This window comes from Rousettus aegyptiacus, unplaced genomic scaffold (genome assembly GCF_014176215.1).
Source record: "Rousettus aegyptiacus isolate mRouAeg1 unplaced genomic scaffold, mRouAeg1.p scaffold_m13_p_5, whole genome shotgun sequence".
Taxonomy (NCBI): Eukaryota; Metazoa; Chordata; class Mammalia; order Chiroptera; family Pteropodidae; genus Rousettus; species Rousettus aegyptiacus.
Genome location: NW_023416308.1, coordinates 121418212 through 121434697, shown reverse-complemented (window position 1 = coordinate 121434697; position 16486 = coordinate 121418212). Strand labels below are relative to the sequence as shown.

The 16486-nt window shown below is 65.1% G+C and overlaps 2 protein-coding genes across 4 annotated transcripts; one reads left to right on the top strand and one right to left on the bottom strand.

Annotated features, from left to right (window-relative positions):
• Positions 1 to 1423: 1423 nt before the first annotated feature.
• Positions 1424 to 7814, top strand: TALDO1 (transaldolase 1). Its single transcript, XM_016138259.2, has 8 exons — positions 1424 to 1558; positions 3982 to 4105; positions 5195 to 5302; positions 5511 to 5642; positions 6789 to 6964; positions 7058 to 7255; positions 7350 to 7495; positions 7634 to 7814. Exons 1-8 carry the CDS (start codon positions 1462 to 1464, stop codon positions 7664 to 7666), a joined length of 1014 nt encoding a protein of 337 aa, XP_015993745.2. The 5' UTR covers positions 1424 to 1461; the 3' UTR covers positions 7667 to 7814.
• Positions 5109 to 16085, bottom strand: GATD1 (glutamine amidotransferase like class 1 domain containing 1). Of its 3 annotated transcripts, XM_016138267.2 has the most exons (8): positions 15979 to 16085; positions 14190 to 14266; positions 13538 to 13643; positions 13045 to 13152; positions 11945 to 12039; positions 11126 to 11219; positions 10813 to 10924; positions 10577 to 10717 (listed from the first exon to the last, which is right to left on the bottom strand). In XM_016138267.2, the coding sequence occupies exons 1-8, from the start codon at positions 16040 to 16042 to the stop codon at positions 10711 to 10713; spliced, it is 663 nt and encodes a 220-aa protein (XP_015993753.1). In that variant the 5' UTR covers positions 16043 to 16085; the 3' UTR covers positions 10577 to 10710. The 3 variants fall into 3 exon arrangements, with proteins under 3 accessions (XP_036076870.1, XP_015993753.1, XP_015993759.1); XM_036220977.1 differs by lacking the exon at positions 10813 to 10924 and having other exon boundaries at positions 5109 to 10717; XM_016138273.2 differs by lacking the exon at positions 10577 to 10717 and having other exon boundaries at positions 10809 to 10924.
• Between the last annotated feature and the right edge of the window lie 401 nt (positions 16086 to 16486).

The window sequence follows — 16486 nt, the reverse complement described above, 5'->3', positions numbered from 1 at the left end:
CTCCGGTGGCCCCGACGTCCTGGCTGGGGACAAAGGCCGCCCTTGCAATAACGCCCTGTGTCCCAGGCCTTCTCCACCTAAGGCTCTGGCTGAACACACCCTTCTCTCCTGCCACCAGCCCACAGACTCTCGGCCATTTCTCCCCATGCCACCAGTCCTGCTCTCTTCACCGCGAAATGTCCAAAACGCAAAGTTGGCACTGTCCCCACCCCTCGTCCTGCTCCATCCTGGCCTCGTTCCTCTCCGTCCTAGCCTCCACTGCAACTTCCCAGCCAGGGCAACAGTGAGGCCCGAACGGGCCACACCCCAGGGCCAGGAGCTCCCTTCTTCCCACCGCGGGTTCTCTCTCTTCTGCAGCTCCTCCTTGACCGACCAGGGACCCAGCTCCCCTCCATCCCTGCTCCTGGCCCCACACAGAGGCCTTGATCCAGAAGCTGTAAAGGACTCCAAATCAATGGAGTTACGTTTCCTGTGACTTTTTTGGTACATGAGGCCCTCAGGACACCTTGTGAGCTTCGTGCTGCTTACCCCGTGCAGACTCTAGAATCGAAGTCAAGGGGGAATGGACCCATCCCTGACGCTCTGAATTTGTGGGAGACAGTGAAACCACAGGCCCTAATCCTCAGCCGCTTCACCCCCTCGCCCCTCCTAACCCTGCCCCTGCGGCCAGGCAAATTTGATCCCAGCGAGGGTCGGAAGGGGCAGCCAGGCCTCAGGGGAGCAGGTGCACCCTGGGCACCTGCAGCTCCACGAGGGGCTGAGGCGAGCAGCGACTGAAACCTAGCCCGCGCTGCTCACCCCGCGCCCCATGCCCTGATCACGGGAGCGGCTCCCCAGCACAGCCAGTGCCAGCGGACAAAGGCCCTTTATCCCCCAAGGGGCCGAGAGCCGGCAGGCCTCGTTGGACAGCGCTCAGGCTGCGGCCCAGATGCAGGGCCGAAGTCTCCAGGCTGCCCTGGACTCTGCTCGCCCTGGGGCTGGTTTTAACGTGACCCTCAAGACACTTCTCCGTATCGTGACGAAGCGCGCCCTCCGAGGGCACAGCTTGCTGGGGGCGCGCCTCTCCGGGGAGCCCCGCTTTGAATCAGACTGCAGGCGGATCGGGACTGCGTGCTTAGTGTGCGTGCGGGGAGCGCCGACCTGGGGCTCTCCGCCTGGTGCCTGCATTTTAGGGCGATCGCGCGGGTCCTCAGGACCCCTAAGCCGGCCACAGGGGCCGCCCGGCGGGACTGGCCCGGGGCCGGGTATCGCCTCCTGGGGCAAAGCTGCCTCCGGGTGCCCTGCGCGGTCTCCGTGCGCCGGGCTCGGTCTCGCGGGCCCGGGTCTCCCTCGGGGGCGGGGCTTCCGCCCGGGGGCGGGGCGGCCCCGCCCCGCCCTCCCGCCCCGCGCCCGGATTGGCCGGCAGCCGGGGCGGGCCGCGCGGGGCATTGTGGGACGCCGCACTCCGGCTAGCGCCTCGCCATGTCGGGCTCCCCGGTGAAGCGGCAGAGGATGGAGAGCGCGCTGGACCAGCTCAAGCAGTTCACCACCGTGGTGGCCGACACGGGCGACTTCCACGGTGAGGCCGCGCGGGGCCCCGGTTTCGGACGCCGGCCGGGACGCCGTGCCGGCGTAGGGGTGCGGTTCGTGGACGCCGGGAGCCGGCCGGGTCCCCCACCCCGGTGCCCAAGCCCCCGCTGCCCCGGCCCCGCTCCCGGCCCCGCTCCCGCGGCGGCGGGCACCGGCGAGCCCCGGCGCCGGGGACCGGGAAGGAGCGCGCCGGGGCAGGAGGGCGGGGCCTCCGGGAGCCCGGCGCCCAGTCCGAGCCCCGCCCCCGTCCTCGGCCCGGGAGTCGCCCCCGGGGCCCCGCTGTGAACCGTCAGTGAGTCGGGGCGGGATGCGAAGGCTTTGGACTGGGGAGGGGTCCGCGGTAGGCCCGGAGCAGATTCCCGCGACCCCCGGGCTTGCACGAGGCGGTTTCGTGCCGCGACCAGGAGCATGGCTCAGTTTCTGGGCCCAGACAGCCCAGAACTGCGAATGACACCGGGCGCTTTAGAAACCTGTGGCGCACACCTTCCGCCCCTGCCCAGGGGACAGCCGCGGCCCTTCGTGGCAGGTGCCGGCCGCGGAACCGGGTGGAGAAAACCCGAAGCACTGAGGAGAGCAGAGGGCTGTCCTGGGAGGGTTTAGACTTTCCTGGGTCCGAGTCGTGCCCGTTGGAGAGGCCTGGCGCACAGAGGAGCGTGGGGTTAGACTGCGACCCCTCTGCAGCGAACAGACCAGAGGCGTCTCCAGGAACAAATGAGATTTTCAGGAAAATCGTGAGACGCTGGGTGGATGTGGGCACACAATAAGGAAGTGACTTCCTCTCTTTCTGCTTTCTCACGGTGACTTGAGAAACAGGCTTTCTTTCCTCTTTGGTCACGTTGTAAGAGGGTTGTTTATCTAGCAGAACCTAGGAGAGTGAATAAGCAGATTTTGCTGCTTCAACGTAAAGGATGGAGAGGGGGTTCGGCTTGGGTCCACCCTGCAGGCTTCCCAGCACACCAGCTGGAGGCCTTGGGCAGTCTGGAGCACCTGCACCCTTAGCACTTAGAATTATTTTTGCGCTGGGCCTAGTCGACAGCCCTGGTGGGCAGCAGCGGCAGGATCGCTAGTCCGTTACACCCTCCAGCAACAGCCAGCGAGGTCAGAGGGGACCTGACGATGCTTGCTTGTTTTTGTTTTTGTTTTTGTTTTTTTAGAAATGTCTAAACCAAAGTACTGACATTTTAAGTTTCTCTAAAGAATATTAATTTTGTAAAGATAGATTAGTTGACAATATACATCCGTAAGTGTCTCATACATAGTTGTAAACAGGGCCTTCGGTTCTGTGGTCATTTTATGAAGTGAAGGCTCCTGCCTTGGAGGCGCACAAGCCTCTTCGAGAATATCTCCCCGGATCAGTGTCCCCCAATCCTGTATTAGTCTCAAGGATCCCTGGACCCTGAAGCCCATCTGATGAGTCCAGATGGGTCTTGATATTTTTAGTTTTGTTAAAAGTCAACTTTATCAAGACATCATTTTATATGGCAAAAGATACCATTTTCAGTGCATCCCTCCGTGGGTGTACACACACCTTTTTGAGCACCAGTCCAGGACACTTTCTTCACTTGAGTTTTGAAATAGACTGACAGGAAGTTGCAAAATTATCCCATGGAGCCCCATGAACCCTTGGCCCAGAGCCCCCCAGTGGCAACACACCTCGTGCGAACATGGTGTGACGCTCGAGCCAGCAACTTGGCACTCGCAGAGGCTGTCGGCGCAGCGCAGGCCTGGCTCGGTGTTCGCGTTTTCTGCCTGCATGGGGAGGGGGCATGTCTGAGCCATTTTTCTAACACGTGTGGATGCTTGTAGCCCCCTGCCAGTTAGGCCAGGGCTGCCTCGAGGCCCACAGATCTCCCTCATGCTCCCTAGAGCGGCCCCCACCCCGTGCCAGGCAGCCCCTAATCTGTTCTTCAGCTCTGTGTTGTTTTGTCATGATACACTGACTGAATAAACGTACTGAAGCAGCGATTCCGCTGCCACTTGCCCACTGCGTGCTCGCCCTGTGCTCCACCTGGACGGGGGCCCGGTCAGTGAGACCCAGGTCAAGCCCACGGGCTGCTCGGAATCCCTAGCTTGGCTACCTAAGAACAAATTGACAGTTTAGAGAAGGAAGGCATTGATGGAGACCGCTTTGTCGCCGATAGCACGTGTCGTGCAGAAGCCCCCCCCCCCCACCAGGCTGTAGGTGTACGAAGTCAACTCTCGCAGGCACCCTTGGACCCTGGTGGTTGGATCACCCCGTAAACGGCTGCCCCTTGGCCAGCCTCCAGGGTAGGGGAGGCCGTGTGTGAAGCGTGGCTGCACTGGGCTCAGAAAACACTCCTGACCCTGTGTGGGGGCTCGTGGGGACCCCGTCACAGCTTCTGGGTGGAACCCCCACTCTACTAACTTCCTGCTTTCTGGTCACTTCTCTAGCCATCGAGGAGTTCAAGCCCCAGGATGCCACCACCAACCCGTCCCTGATCCTGGCGGCCGCACAGATGCCAGCCTACCAGGAGCTGGTGGGGGAGGCCATCGCCTATGGCAAGAGGCTGGGCGGGTGAGCGGCCGCGGCACCCCACATGTCTGCAGGGTGGGAGTAGGTGGGGCCGGGCTCGTCCCTTGTCTCCTTACACTCTGGGAAGGAAAACTCTTTTCTTGTTTGTTTTTATCAATTTTACTTGTGTTACTTACAGGCAGTGAACTATGCCCACCGTAAGTAAGTGTGCAGTTCAGTGAGTCCTGTATCCAGGAATGGGCCCCTGCGAAACCAAAAACCACCCCAGTCAAGATGCAGAGCGTGCGCTGCGCCCAGCAGTCTCCCTGGGCCCTGGCGGCCACCGACCTGCGTTCTGCCATTCTGTGTCTTTCCACGGCTTTGGTGGAGTGCAGGTCACCGAGTGCACAGTCTGCCGCGTAGGGGGAGGCTTTATGCAGTGGTGCGGCCACTGCCACAGCCCCGTCCTGGAGTGTCCCCTGGGGCCCGCCTGCAGTCAGTCCCTGCTCCCTCCCGCAGGCAGCCACACTGGGCCGGGGTCTCCAGAGCTCTGCCTTTTCTACATGTTGTGGAAAATCCTCATCAGGGTGATAACAGTCAGCGGAGCGTGGTGCCCGCAGCGGGCGGCGACCCTGGGCCAGAGTCCCGCAAGCAGCTCCGCCTGTCTGCCCGCCTGCACCATGCGCCCCGAATCCGAGCTGGCTTCGCTGTCCCTTCCCCCACAATCGGTCTCTCGCCCCACCCCCACTGCATCAGTGAGGCCTCTGCTCCAGAACTGGGTGACGAGGTGGCACCTTTGCTGCTCACAGGCCTCCCTCGTCCCGCCGCCCATGGCCAGAGCCCTGGGTGCACGCAGTGGGCGAGTGAAAACCCTCAGAGTGGTCGGTCTGGGGACACCACGGTCACACACTCACCTGCCCAGGCAACCTGGGGGTGGACAACCATGTGAATGTGCTCAGTGCCCTCAGACCACACACCTCCACGTGGCTGAGGGTGGCGATTTCATGCCATGTGTACTTCACCGTGATAAAAAGTATTTTTAACAAGAAAGATGGGATGGCAGGAGTGTCACGAAAGTCATAGAACTGCTTTATAGAATCCTGTCCACTTCACCCTCACACGTGAACTGATCTGTTTCCCCTGGAATTTCAGGTCTCAAGAGGAACAGACTCAAAACGCTATTGATAAACTTTTCGTGCTCTTTGGAGCAGAAATACTGAAAAAGATCCCAGGCCGCGTCTCCACGGAGGTGGATGCGAGGTAGGCGCAGGGCGGGCGGGCAGCTGCTGGGCCCGTAGTGTCCCTCCGGGAGTGGGTCTCCAGCAGCATGTCGTCAGCCCCATTGAGAAGTGTGATTGTGACACAGGGCTCCAGGCTGCTCCCTGAACCGGGGCACTGCCACCTCTGGCTGTCCTGGGCAGGCATCCTGAGGTGAGGCCACCTCTCACGTGGACCCTGGCTCTTGCAGGCTCTCCTTTGACAAGGACGCCATGGTGGCCCGAGCCAGGCACCTCATTGAGCTCTACAAGGATGTTGGGATCAGCAAGGACCGGATTCTGATAAAGCTGTCCTCCACCTGGGAAGGGATTCAGGCTGGGAAGTAAGTGTGCCCCTTTCGGGGGGCAGAGTCTGCGCTCAGATGCCAGCTTCCCGGCTGCCCGGGCCAGGTGTGTGGGGCTGAGAACAGAGGGCCTACAAGCCCTGCAGGTGTGGCCGCCACCCAACCTGTCAGGCATGCTCAAGCTTTATAATTGTTTCACCCCAAGCGTGTGCCCCACGCAGGAGACGTGGGGACCAGAGTCGAGCCCTCTGCTCTCTCGCAGCCGCACTGTGGCCGCTGTGCATGGGGCGTTGCAGTCTGTCCCTGTGGTCACTTGGCCCGCTCTGCATGCTGGACTTGAATGCAGTCATGTGGCACGTGGCCTTCTACATCTGGTTTCCTCCCTTGGCACGTTTTCAGGGCTCGCCTGCGCTGTGGCGCGTGTCAGGGCTGCATTCCTAAGGCAAAGGTCCCAGTGTGTGTGTTCATCTTTTGGACGGATGGCTGTTCCCATCGGGGCTTTGCGGGGCGTGGGTCTTGCTGCTCTGCACGCCCGTGTAGTTTGGTGTGGGTGTGTCGCCTTTTGTGCGCACATGCCCAGGAGTGACACTGCTGGGTCCCAGCCACTTGGTGTCTTACTGTGGGGGGGCTGCACACTGGCCCTCGCCGCTGCTGTACTGGCTCCCCACGTGGGTGTAGGCTCTGTAGCTGGACGTCTTAATCACCCCCATGTGACCACCGTCCCCTGGGGTGGGAATTTATTGCTGGAGGGGCCCCAGCAGAAGCTCAGCTATCACAGTGCACGGCCCACCACACAGCCTTTGTCCTGTCCTTGGGGCTCAGCCCCAGGATGTCTGAGTGAACTGTGGCAGGCTTGCCCAGGAAGGGCAAGAGTGAGCAGTGGGGCAGGGGGCCTGGACAGGACAGTGGTCAGCGATCTTCAGTGGTGGCCTGTTCCATGGAACCTGCAAGGATGCGAGGGATCAGAGTCCGTGGTGCAGGTGTTAGCTGGGGACGTGCACGGTGGCTCTCAGTATCTCTCTTGCCTTTGTCCTTGTTGGGAAGTGTGGGTCTGAAAATCCCAGCAGCCAGAGAAGACCGGGTGTGGGCTCCAGACCTGCCCCAGGGTGTCAGCTGACCAGTCCAGCAGCTCTGTCCCGCATGGCGCTGGGTGGGACGCTCACGTGCCCTGTCCCCTCCCCATAGGGAGCTCGAAGAGCAGCACGGCATCCACTGCAACATGACACTGCTCTTCTCCTTCGCCCAGGCCGTGGCCTGTGCCGAGGCAGGGGTGACGCTCATCTCCCCCTTCGTGGGGCGCATCCTCGACTGGCACGTAGCCAACACGGGCAAAAAAGCGTATGAGCCCTTGGAGGACCCAGGTGAGTGGCATTTTGTAGCAACAGGGCCGGTTTGGCAGTAGACAGGCACCTGGAATGTGGGTATCACAGACACCACCTGGCCATCCCCTGCAGGAGTGAAGAGTGTCACCAAAATCTACAACTACTACAAGAAATTCGGCTACAAGACCATCGTCATGGGCGCCTCCTTCCGCAACACAGGCGAGATCAAGGCGCTCACGGGCTGTGACTTCCTCACCATCTCCCCCGCGCTCCTCGGGGAGCTGCTCAAGGACAGCAGCAAGCTGGTGCCCATGCTCTCGGCCAAGGCGGGTAAGCCCCTGGCCCCGGCTTTGGGCCGCTGAGCTGGGGGGCTGGGGTCTGGGGGTGCGGTGGACGTGGAAAACCCACTGCATGTCCTCCACAGCCCAGGCCAGTGACCTGGAGAAGATCCACCTGGACGAAAAGGCCTTCCGCTGGCTGCACAACGAGGACCAGATGGCCGTGGAGAAGCTCTCCGATGGCATCCGCAAGTTCGCTGCCGACGCGGTGAAGCTGGAGCGGATGCTGGCGGTGAGTGCCCCCCAGGTGGGCGCGGCAGAGCGGGGCTTCTCCTGGCACTGGTGTCAGCTGCTGGCGGCCCAGCACGCAGCCCCCTCCCCGTCCCTCGTGCGGGAGGTGGCCTAGCACTCTGCCCTCTCTGTCCCCTAGGAACGGATGTTCAGCGCAGAGAACGGGAAATAGCACAGCACCTGAGGCTGGACCCCATTTCTAGCCACACACACCGGGCAATGAATCTGGCATTTTTTACCAATCAGAGTGGATTGGAGAGATTTCTGATTTCACATAAAATTTTGCTTAATGCAATAAAGCAGTCACTTTTTCTGTGCAACACTTTTCACCATGTGGTATTTGTCTCCGAAGGGCTGGGTCACGAGCCCCACAAGGGCCCCAAGCAGGTGACAGGCAGCTACAGCCCTTCCTCTACCCCGCTTCCACCTGCTGCTGGCAGGAACCACCTGAGCTCTTGTCAGTGGCCCCCAGACAAGTAGGTAGGGTGAGCAGCTGGACATAGGATGCAAAAGGCTCGGGCCAGAAAGACCCCAGGCTCCTGTGCTGGTGAATGGCGCCACCTAGCGGGGACAGCATGACGTGCAAAATCCAGGTCGCCTGGATGCACTGCAGCTCGCCCGCCTGGCCTCTGCTGAGGCTCTACCTGCAACATGCTTCACGGGGCAGGGCTTGGTGGAGGCTGTGTCGGGTGGACTGATGGAGTGGTCGTCCCTCTCCCCAGGGACCAGCCTGTTCCTGAGGCAGCACGGCAGAGGCCAGGGCCTAGGTTAGAGTGCTCACAGGCCCAGCCTCCCAGGTGTGGGAGACCAGGCTGACCGCTCCATGTCTGTGCAGGCAGAGGCTGGTTTTGGGGACAGCTGTGTGGGGACACTACCCCAATGTCAGCAGGGAGCTTCTGTACCCTCCCCCACCTAGGCAGCCCCTTCCTCTTCCCCTCCCTGGGGGGCCCAAGTCAGGGCTCCTGTTCTCCATAGTCGCCTGCAGAGACCAGGCACCAGCTGGGCAGGGCCAAGTCCCCCTTTATCTTGGTCAGAGAAGGGTCAGCCGGCTAGTGGCTCTGGAGTGGCTGCCACCCTACCCAAGAGCTCTAGGGACTGGCCTGGCCAATCCAGGGTGCTAAGCGGACTGCCTTTGGGGGCAAAGGGGACCAGCTAGGGTGACCCAGAGCAGTGGGCTTCGCGCCTAGCCTAAGCCTGCCTCTGCTGGGCGCCTCCCAGCCCTTAGGTCTGGGTGCATGTCCCACAGGATGGTTTTAGGACTTGGAGATGGATGCTGGTGGCCGCACAGGTCTAAGTCCTAAAGCCATCGCGTAGGACTTGTACAGGCACGCTGGGTCGCCTCGTCCGCGTCCCCCTACTATGCACAGGCACTGCCGTGGAGAGACAGGGAAACACCAGACTCACACTGAGGCTTCTGTCTGGCGAGGCCCAGGCCACCCCGGTCCCTGTGCAGGCCGCCCACCCTGACTGCGAACGCCGCGGGGGACCGCACCGCACATCACAGGCTTGCCCACGCCGGAGCCGGTGCTGACCTACCTACACGGGGGTCACGCACAGGCATGAGGCGTGACGCCCCAAGGTGACGCCCCCACAGGGTACCAGGACTCGGGCATCCGCTCCCCCTGCTCAGCGTGCGAGCCCACCTGCGGGTGTCCCCGGGGCCGCAAGCCTACACGAGGGTGCACGCATGCGCACTAGCCTCGTCGGCCGCACAGCATCCCTGCGCGGGCTCCCTCCCCCACCCCCTACCTTAGAGACCTGAGAGGACGCTTCCCCGTGCGGGAGGGGGAGGTGGGGCGGAGATGTGGCTCCAGAGGCCTGTGCCGCCGGCTCACTGGCTCAGCCAGCTCTGGTGCCTTAGCGACGCTCCACTGGCGCAGGTGCGGCTGGGCCAGCAGGGCTTCCCGTGGCCCTCCTGCAGCCCCTAGGTCTGACAGCCACGGGGAGTGTGTGTGTGTGGGGGAGGATCCAGCGGCACGGGCCTGTCGCCAGACCCACAAAGCGCTCCGCGTGACTAGGCCGGTCTCACCTCAGGCCCGAGGGTCTCCAGCCAGACTCGCCCACCCAGCGAACACGGGCACCACGTTCCCGCCAGTGCCAGGAGTCCCCAGCTCCCGCTTCACCCTGTGGCGGGAGGGCCATGCGCCTGACCCTCTCGGGTGGCCAGGCCAAGAGCAGAGCCCTGCTGCGAGCCGGCAGTGCCCAGCAAAGGTCGCTGGGTCAGAGCAGAGGCTGACAAGACCTGCGGGAACCCCGCTGCCCGCCCCTCCACACTGGCGGCGGGGTCCCTGCAGGGGTGTTGGGGGCCCAGAGGCAGGGCCAGCCCTCTTAACTGCCAGTTTGGGCCCGAGGCCCAAACACAAAGGGGGCACCTGTCCACTTGCCCCGTTCCCACCATAGGCAGCCCACCGCCGTCTCCCCGCAGGGCGGGTCCGCGCACGTGGAGGCACTCACACCCCTTTTTTCACTCAGCGTGTTTCCCAGCTTCACCCACGGTGCACGATGCCACCAGGACCTCATTCCTCTTTGTGGCCAGTGACGTTCTGCCACATGGCGGCTGACGCCGCCTACCCGCCAGGCGCCTCCACGTAGGGGCTGCTGTCCACGCTCATTACCGAGAACAGTGTTCCTGACCGTTTTGGCGGGGGGTGGCGGGGTACAGTGGGTTTCTCTCAGGTGGACATCAGGGTCTGCTTTAAAACAGCCTGGACATGTGGGGACTCACCAGACAGCAGGGGGCCAGGCCCAGAACCCACTCCACCTCCTCCAGGGGTTTCGCTGTCTTCCCCGCAGCCTTGCGGGGGGCCTGCGGCCCTCGTCAAGCTAAACAGGCACAAAGGGCTGGAGACAGCAGACGGGCCTGGGCACGGCCCTGCCCACAGACACTGCCCGGCCAGCACTCTCACCCTGGCCCGCAGGGAGGCTCAGCCTCTGCTCCCCGACCTGGGGTCACAGGGACCCAGTGCCAGCCCAGAAAACCAGAGAGCCAAGACCACACCCTGGGAGGTGCGGCCACTCGCTGACACCGGCGCTACGCGGAGCAGTCACTGGGGTGTCCCTGAGCCCCACCGTGGCCAGCACGGAGCCTCCTCCCCAAGGGCTAATTGGGGGAGGCCTCCAACCCCGCCGGGCCTGGTCAGGGCGAGTCGCTCCCGCGGAGGGCATCGGGAGGTGGCGGCGTCGGCAGGCAGGCAGGCTGGCTCAGCGGGGGACGCCTCACTTCCTGCAGGACGAACCCTGGTCAGAGCTGTGGGCCCAGCTGCGGCCCAGGGAGGAGCCGCGCGCACGCCGGAACCCGCCCGCTGCCCGGCCCCTCACCGGCTGCCACAGAGGGAGAGCAGGTTCTGCACGGCGGGGACGGTGGAGCCGGCGTTCTGGCCGGTGACCAGGTGGCGGTCCAGCACGACGTGCACAGCGTCAGGCTCGCTGGCTGCAGGAGGCCCCGGGACACAGGCCTCAGGTCGGGCCACACGGGACACGGCCCCCAGACCCACCCCCCCCCCTCCGCCGTGAGCTCCAGGCCAGTCGGCCTGGGCCTCAGAGCCACTGACCACCGAGGGCTGTTGGACTCGGCTCCAGGAGGCCGGCCCGGCCGGCGGCGTCCCCACCCGCGAGCACCGGCCCAGCTCACCACTGAAGCTGGCTCCCGCGTCCTTCACGAAGTCCTCCACGATGAGGGGCAGGCGGGCGAAGCCGGGCGCCCTGACGAGCTCGTACACGGACGGCTGCGGGGCAAGGGGGCACCGCCGCGGTCAGGCGGGTCCCAACCTGGGCGGGGCCGCGCCCGTGTGGGGTGGGTGTGTGACATGGACTTCGGGGGCCACCAAGGGGCTTCTGTGTGACAAGGCCATGGAGGGACCAGCTGTCGCCCCTCCATCACCACAGCACACAGATGACCAGAATGAGCGGGGGGCAGGGACCATGAATGGGGTGGGGCCTAGCCCCAGCCCCGCCCCCACATCCTGAACCCGCACCACCTGCCAGCCCCCCAGAGCTAGACCTCAGTCCTGCCATACAGAGCCCCCTAGATCTGCCCCAGGACGCTCACCCTGGGGTCTTCTCCCTGCCAGGTGCACCCCGCCTCTGACTGCCGACATGTTCCAGCTCAGTCCCGGGCCCCCACCCCCGCATCCAGCGGCCCTCCCTCCACATGGCGGTCCTACCCCTTGGACGGGCACGAAAGCGCAGGCCCGAACCCCCTCCTCATGCACACACAGGGAGCGCCCCCCGCCCGATCCCCTCCCCACGCCCACAGCCATGTCAGCAAACTGGGGACCCTGTCCTCGCCCACGGTGGTCAGCAGGGAGGGGACGCGGACGGCTCAGACGACGGCCAGCCTGGTGCCGGTGACTGTCACCCCACCACAGGGCACCACGGGGCCCCTCCGGGACCCGGCCTGTCCCTGGGCGGCCAGGCCCGACTCCTGCCTGGGCTCCCGCGCTGCACTCACCCCGGTCACGCTGTAGCCCTGGAACACCCAGGACCTGTCCTCGTTGGTGGCGCAGCAGAGGGCAGCAACACCGTGGCCAACAGCGCAGATGGGCTCTGAAAGCAAAGGCAGCAGGGGCCTGAGGCCCTGGGGCCTGGCCTGGCCCCCCGCCCTCGCCCCGCACTGCCAGGCCAAGTGGGCGGCCACCCCCCCCACCCCCGCCCCGAAACCCTGTGAGAGCCGCCCAGGGACCAGGCTGCCCCGGGCTCAGGCCTCAGGCCCTGGTGGCCGGGAAACCGGCACACGGGCCACGAGTGCGGCAGGCCTGTGTGCCAGCCCAGGAAGGCGCCCCCCGCGGACCCTCAGGACAGCCTGTCCTGCCCCGGGCCCGCGCGCAGCCGCGGAGGGCAGAGGCCTCACGGCGCCACGGGCACTGGCCGTCACCTAGAAACTTGCCACTGCCCGACTGCAGTGGGAAAGGCGCCCAGCCCTCCTCCGCCCTCGGGGCCCCCGGAGACGGAGTCCGCGCCCTGCCGAGTGGCCCCCCTGGCTCCGAGCCTTTCCCGTAGCAGCCTGCCTGGCACGAGTGCGTTCCCACGGTGGAGGTGGCCGGGAACAACGGCGGCCTGTCCCGACAGCGCTGGGGGCAGGAGGCCCCGCGCAGCACAACAAAGGACGCACTGTGGAGTCCGGGCTCCGTCTGCTGGTCCCCAGGGAGCGACCGGCAGCGTGCCCCTCGGGGCCCCATGGAGCAGCCTCTCCCCCACCCCCGCTGGCCTCGAACCCCGGCCTGGACACCGTGCTTTCCCACCGGAACGCAGCCAGAGTCCTACCCGCCGGCCGCGGAGGTGCCCGGGGCGGCAGTGGAAGGGCACACAGGCCGGGGGGAGGGGCACCCCATCTCACATGAAGGACGGCTGCATGAAGGCGTCCACCCGCTGCTCAGAACCCCAGGGCGCGTCACAGCTCAAGTGGCCTGGGGTTTCCGGGTCCAGAACCTGAACCCGCACCCCACGCTGCCACGCGCACCCCAGACAGACAGGCCGCTTCCGGCCTCTCCTCCCTGCTGACGGAGCCCCCCACCCCCCCCCGCCAACAGCCCAGACCCAGGGGTCACCTACTGCTCTCAGAGCGGAAGTGCTGCAGGATGCGGGCCAGGGAGCCACTGCTGGCCAGGTCGGCCAGGGCCCCCGGGCAGCTGGGGATCAGGAGTGCGTGGTACCGGGCACCTAGGGGAGACCACAGGCCGGTCGGTCACTGAGGGAGGGCAAGGCCACCGGCCAGGACCGGGCCCTCCCCGAGCACCGCAGCTCCTCTCTGCTCCTGCCGCCCAGACGCCCTGTCTGGTCACTTTCCTACAGCGCGAAGGGTCCGGAAGCCTCGGCACTATTCCTAACTCCCGCGTCTCTGCGTGCTGCCCCCCCCCCCCCGCCCCGCCCTGCCCCGATGGAGCTCGCGAACTCTGGGCCCAGGACGCACGACAGAGGTGACCTGGGCAATCACAGCGCCTGGCGGCATCCCCCAGGGTGCTCCAGGAGCAGAGTGAGGGGCCGCAGGGGGACCACAAACCCTCTGGGAACCCCACCCCCAACCCGTGCAGGCTCAGGCGCTCACCATCGATGGACTCGAGCTTGGCGGGGCTGGAGTAGGCCTTCAGGCGGAAGTCCTGCACCCAGCGAGCATTGCTCTCGTTCACGTCCACAAAGTCCATGGTCTTCCCCTGCCGGGGTCCCGAGGTGAGAAGTCAGCGCGGAACACCCCCTGCTGGCTCAGGGATGCTCAGAAACGCTGATGAGGGTTGGGGGCCAATAGCAGCCCCTTGGGGACAAAGGTACCCGACAGCCCACCCCCCTTACTGGGTCCCAACACGCCCCGGGCTCCCAACCTCGCCTACGCCTCGCTGATCCTCAGTCTCCCACCTAGGAAGCAACAGCAATTGTCCCACCCCCCTTGGCGGTGACACCGGAAACATGCAAAGTGACAAACGCAAATAGCATCACTGTTGTCCCACGCCACCGGAGGGATATAAACCCGCCTGAAGGTCTGTGCCGTCCTTGCTCTCATGTGTCGACATCAGCCCCAAATGACAAGCTTTCCCTTGCCACGGGTGGGGCCAGAGCTTGACGATGCCACTGGGGTCCTGGCCCCTCAGCCAAGGCCAGCTCCCTCGGGGTTCCAGAGGCCTCGGCCATGCCACAACTCCCACGAGCAACAGGCGCTCCTGGCCTCAGCCCCAGGAAGGTGGAGAGTGGGTGGCTAGACTTACCCCAGGGGTGGCCACCTGCAGGTTAAAGGCGGCACTGGCCAGCGTGAAGCAGTGGAGGAAGGATGGGGCCGACACACCTGCAGGGAAGACAGCCCCAGGTAAGTGCCGGGCGAGGCAGCCCAGGGCTTCTCCTGCTCCCAGAGCGACCGGAGCGGCCCCTCCCCCAGCTCACATCAGGGCTCGTGCCCTCATCTGCCACACTGGGCCCTCTCCTGGCCTGGCCATCGCAAACCTTTCCAGAAGGCAAAGCCAAGCGTGTGGTTCCCTTACACTTGGCTTACCTGCTCACTGAACCAACGGGGACTGAGCCTCCGCCCCCACTGTGTTCATCCGGGAAAGGTGGCAGGGAGCAAAGCCCGGGTTCGTGAGGCATGGCTGGTGTCACAGGAAGGGGGGTGCGTCCCGACACTGTCACAGCCCTTTCCTACAGGGGCGCTGGCACCCTGGCCCCATCCCGGCCCCTGCTGCCCACGCCCAGCCCAGAGGGTTCTTGGCGGCTTGGTGCTGCAGCTCCCCCAGAAGTCTACTCCCCAGAGGCTTGATCGCATCATGTCTATTTTAATCCTGGGACCCAACCCCTAAACCTCATTTTCACCTTTATTCACTCGTAAATTAGCGTATGCTCGCTAAAAAGTCCACATGTCAGGCAAATAGTCTCTCCAAATGACGTGCCCCCTGACTTTCCTGATTCTGCTCTCCAGCTCCTCGAATCCAACTCCTCCTAAACAGACTCTGGAGGGCCCACTGGTTTTGCCCAGAGCCTAGTGGTCTTTTCAGAGCTGTGCCCCTCACCTCATGTCAACATCCCCTGCTCCTGGCACAGCCAAGCTGATGCGACCCCTCCCCTTACCGGTTCCAACCGGCCACCTGGGGACCCCCCAGAACTGAGCCCACTCTCAGTAGCTCCTGGGGCCCGTGAAGTCCCTGTGGGGAGGGGCAGGGCCTTGGCTCCTCCTACTCCCCCCTCTCAGGGAGCACCAACGTGACCCCGTGACCCGCAGGCTCCCTCACCCACTTGAGCAGGTACAGAGGTTGAGAAACAGACCAGGCTCCGCAGGCAGACCCCAGGTCCTGACCCTGGCCCTTCGACTGCCTGCGAAGGGACCTTGGGCTCATCACTTCTGCGATGGGGCAGGCACAGCTGAGGACCGGGGGAGTGCCCGGAACCACTTCCCTTCCGTGCCGGCCCTCAGCACGAGGCCCTGCGTGAGCCTCAGTGCCAGCAACGGCACGCCCCGTGAGCCCGGCGCCAGGCTCTCCCGGGCCCCCACCCCACGGCAGGGCCAAGGGATGCTCCGCACTCGCACACGCCCCGCCCCGCCCCGCCAGGACAGTGTCCCCCGCAAGCTCCCAGGCCAGCGGGCAGAGGGGGTGGGTGCTGAAGAACACAGGCTCATGACCGTCCTGTTCGGGAAGGCCCATGTTCCCAAGGCCATGGCTGTCTCACCCCCAGGTCGGCGGGAGCCGCCACCTCCTGAGAACGCCCACGGCCCCTCGCCACACCCGGGCCCCGCCTGTCCCGGAGGGAAGCGGCCGCCGGCGCGGGGCGGTCCGGTCTGCCTTCTCCCCCGCAGGTGCGCTGCACCTGCAGGCCGCCAACCCAGCACGCCATCTCTTCAAACAGAAACGCGGGCCGCGGGCCCCACCCGTGCAACGGACCAGAGGCGCCTCCCGACTGTGCCCCGAACAAGACGCTCCAGCCCTGGTGGCACCGCTCGGGGTGCGCGGGCCTCGCGTCGGGACGCCCGCCGCGCGCTCCGCCCGCTGTCCCCCTCCGCGCGAGCCTCACCCTCCGCGGCGCCGCTGGCCACCAGGAGGCAGGCCGGCCGGCTCGGGAGCCGCTCCGACGCCATGGCGCTGCGCGGCGGACCCGCGGCCTGCGCGTGCGCGGGGCGTGCGTGCGTGCGCGCGCCCGGGGAACGTCCGTCAGGGACCGCGGCGGCCTGGGGGCGGGGCCAAGGCCGCGCCGGGCGCATGCGCCGTCCTCCTGCCCGCCCCCCTCCCCCGCCGCGGTCTGGCTCCGGCACCTTATTCCTTACCGCGGTCGGGGGCAGTGACCCCTACTCAAGGCCGTCGGCATCTTGGCACCGCAGGGCTTGCGGAGGGCTCTAAGCTGGGCGGCGGGGCCGTGGGAGGGAGCCCCGAGGGTCTTCCCGGGCCGGAGGTGTCAGCATCCCTGAGCAGACCCCTGCCCGGGCCCCGGCGCTGTCAGGAACAGTAGCTCTTCCCTCGTCCTTTCTCAGGCAGTTGGCACTTCCGGCCAGCCGCGGGCGAGGGAAGAGCAGAGGAAGGAGCGT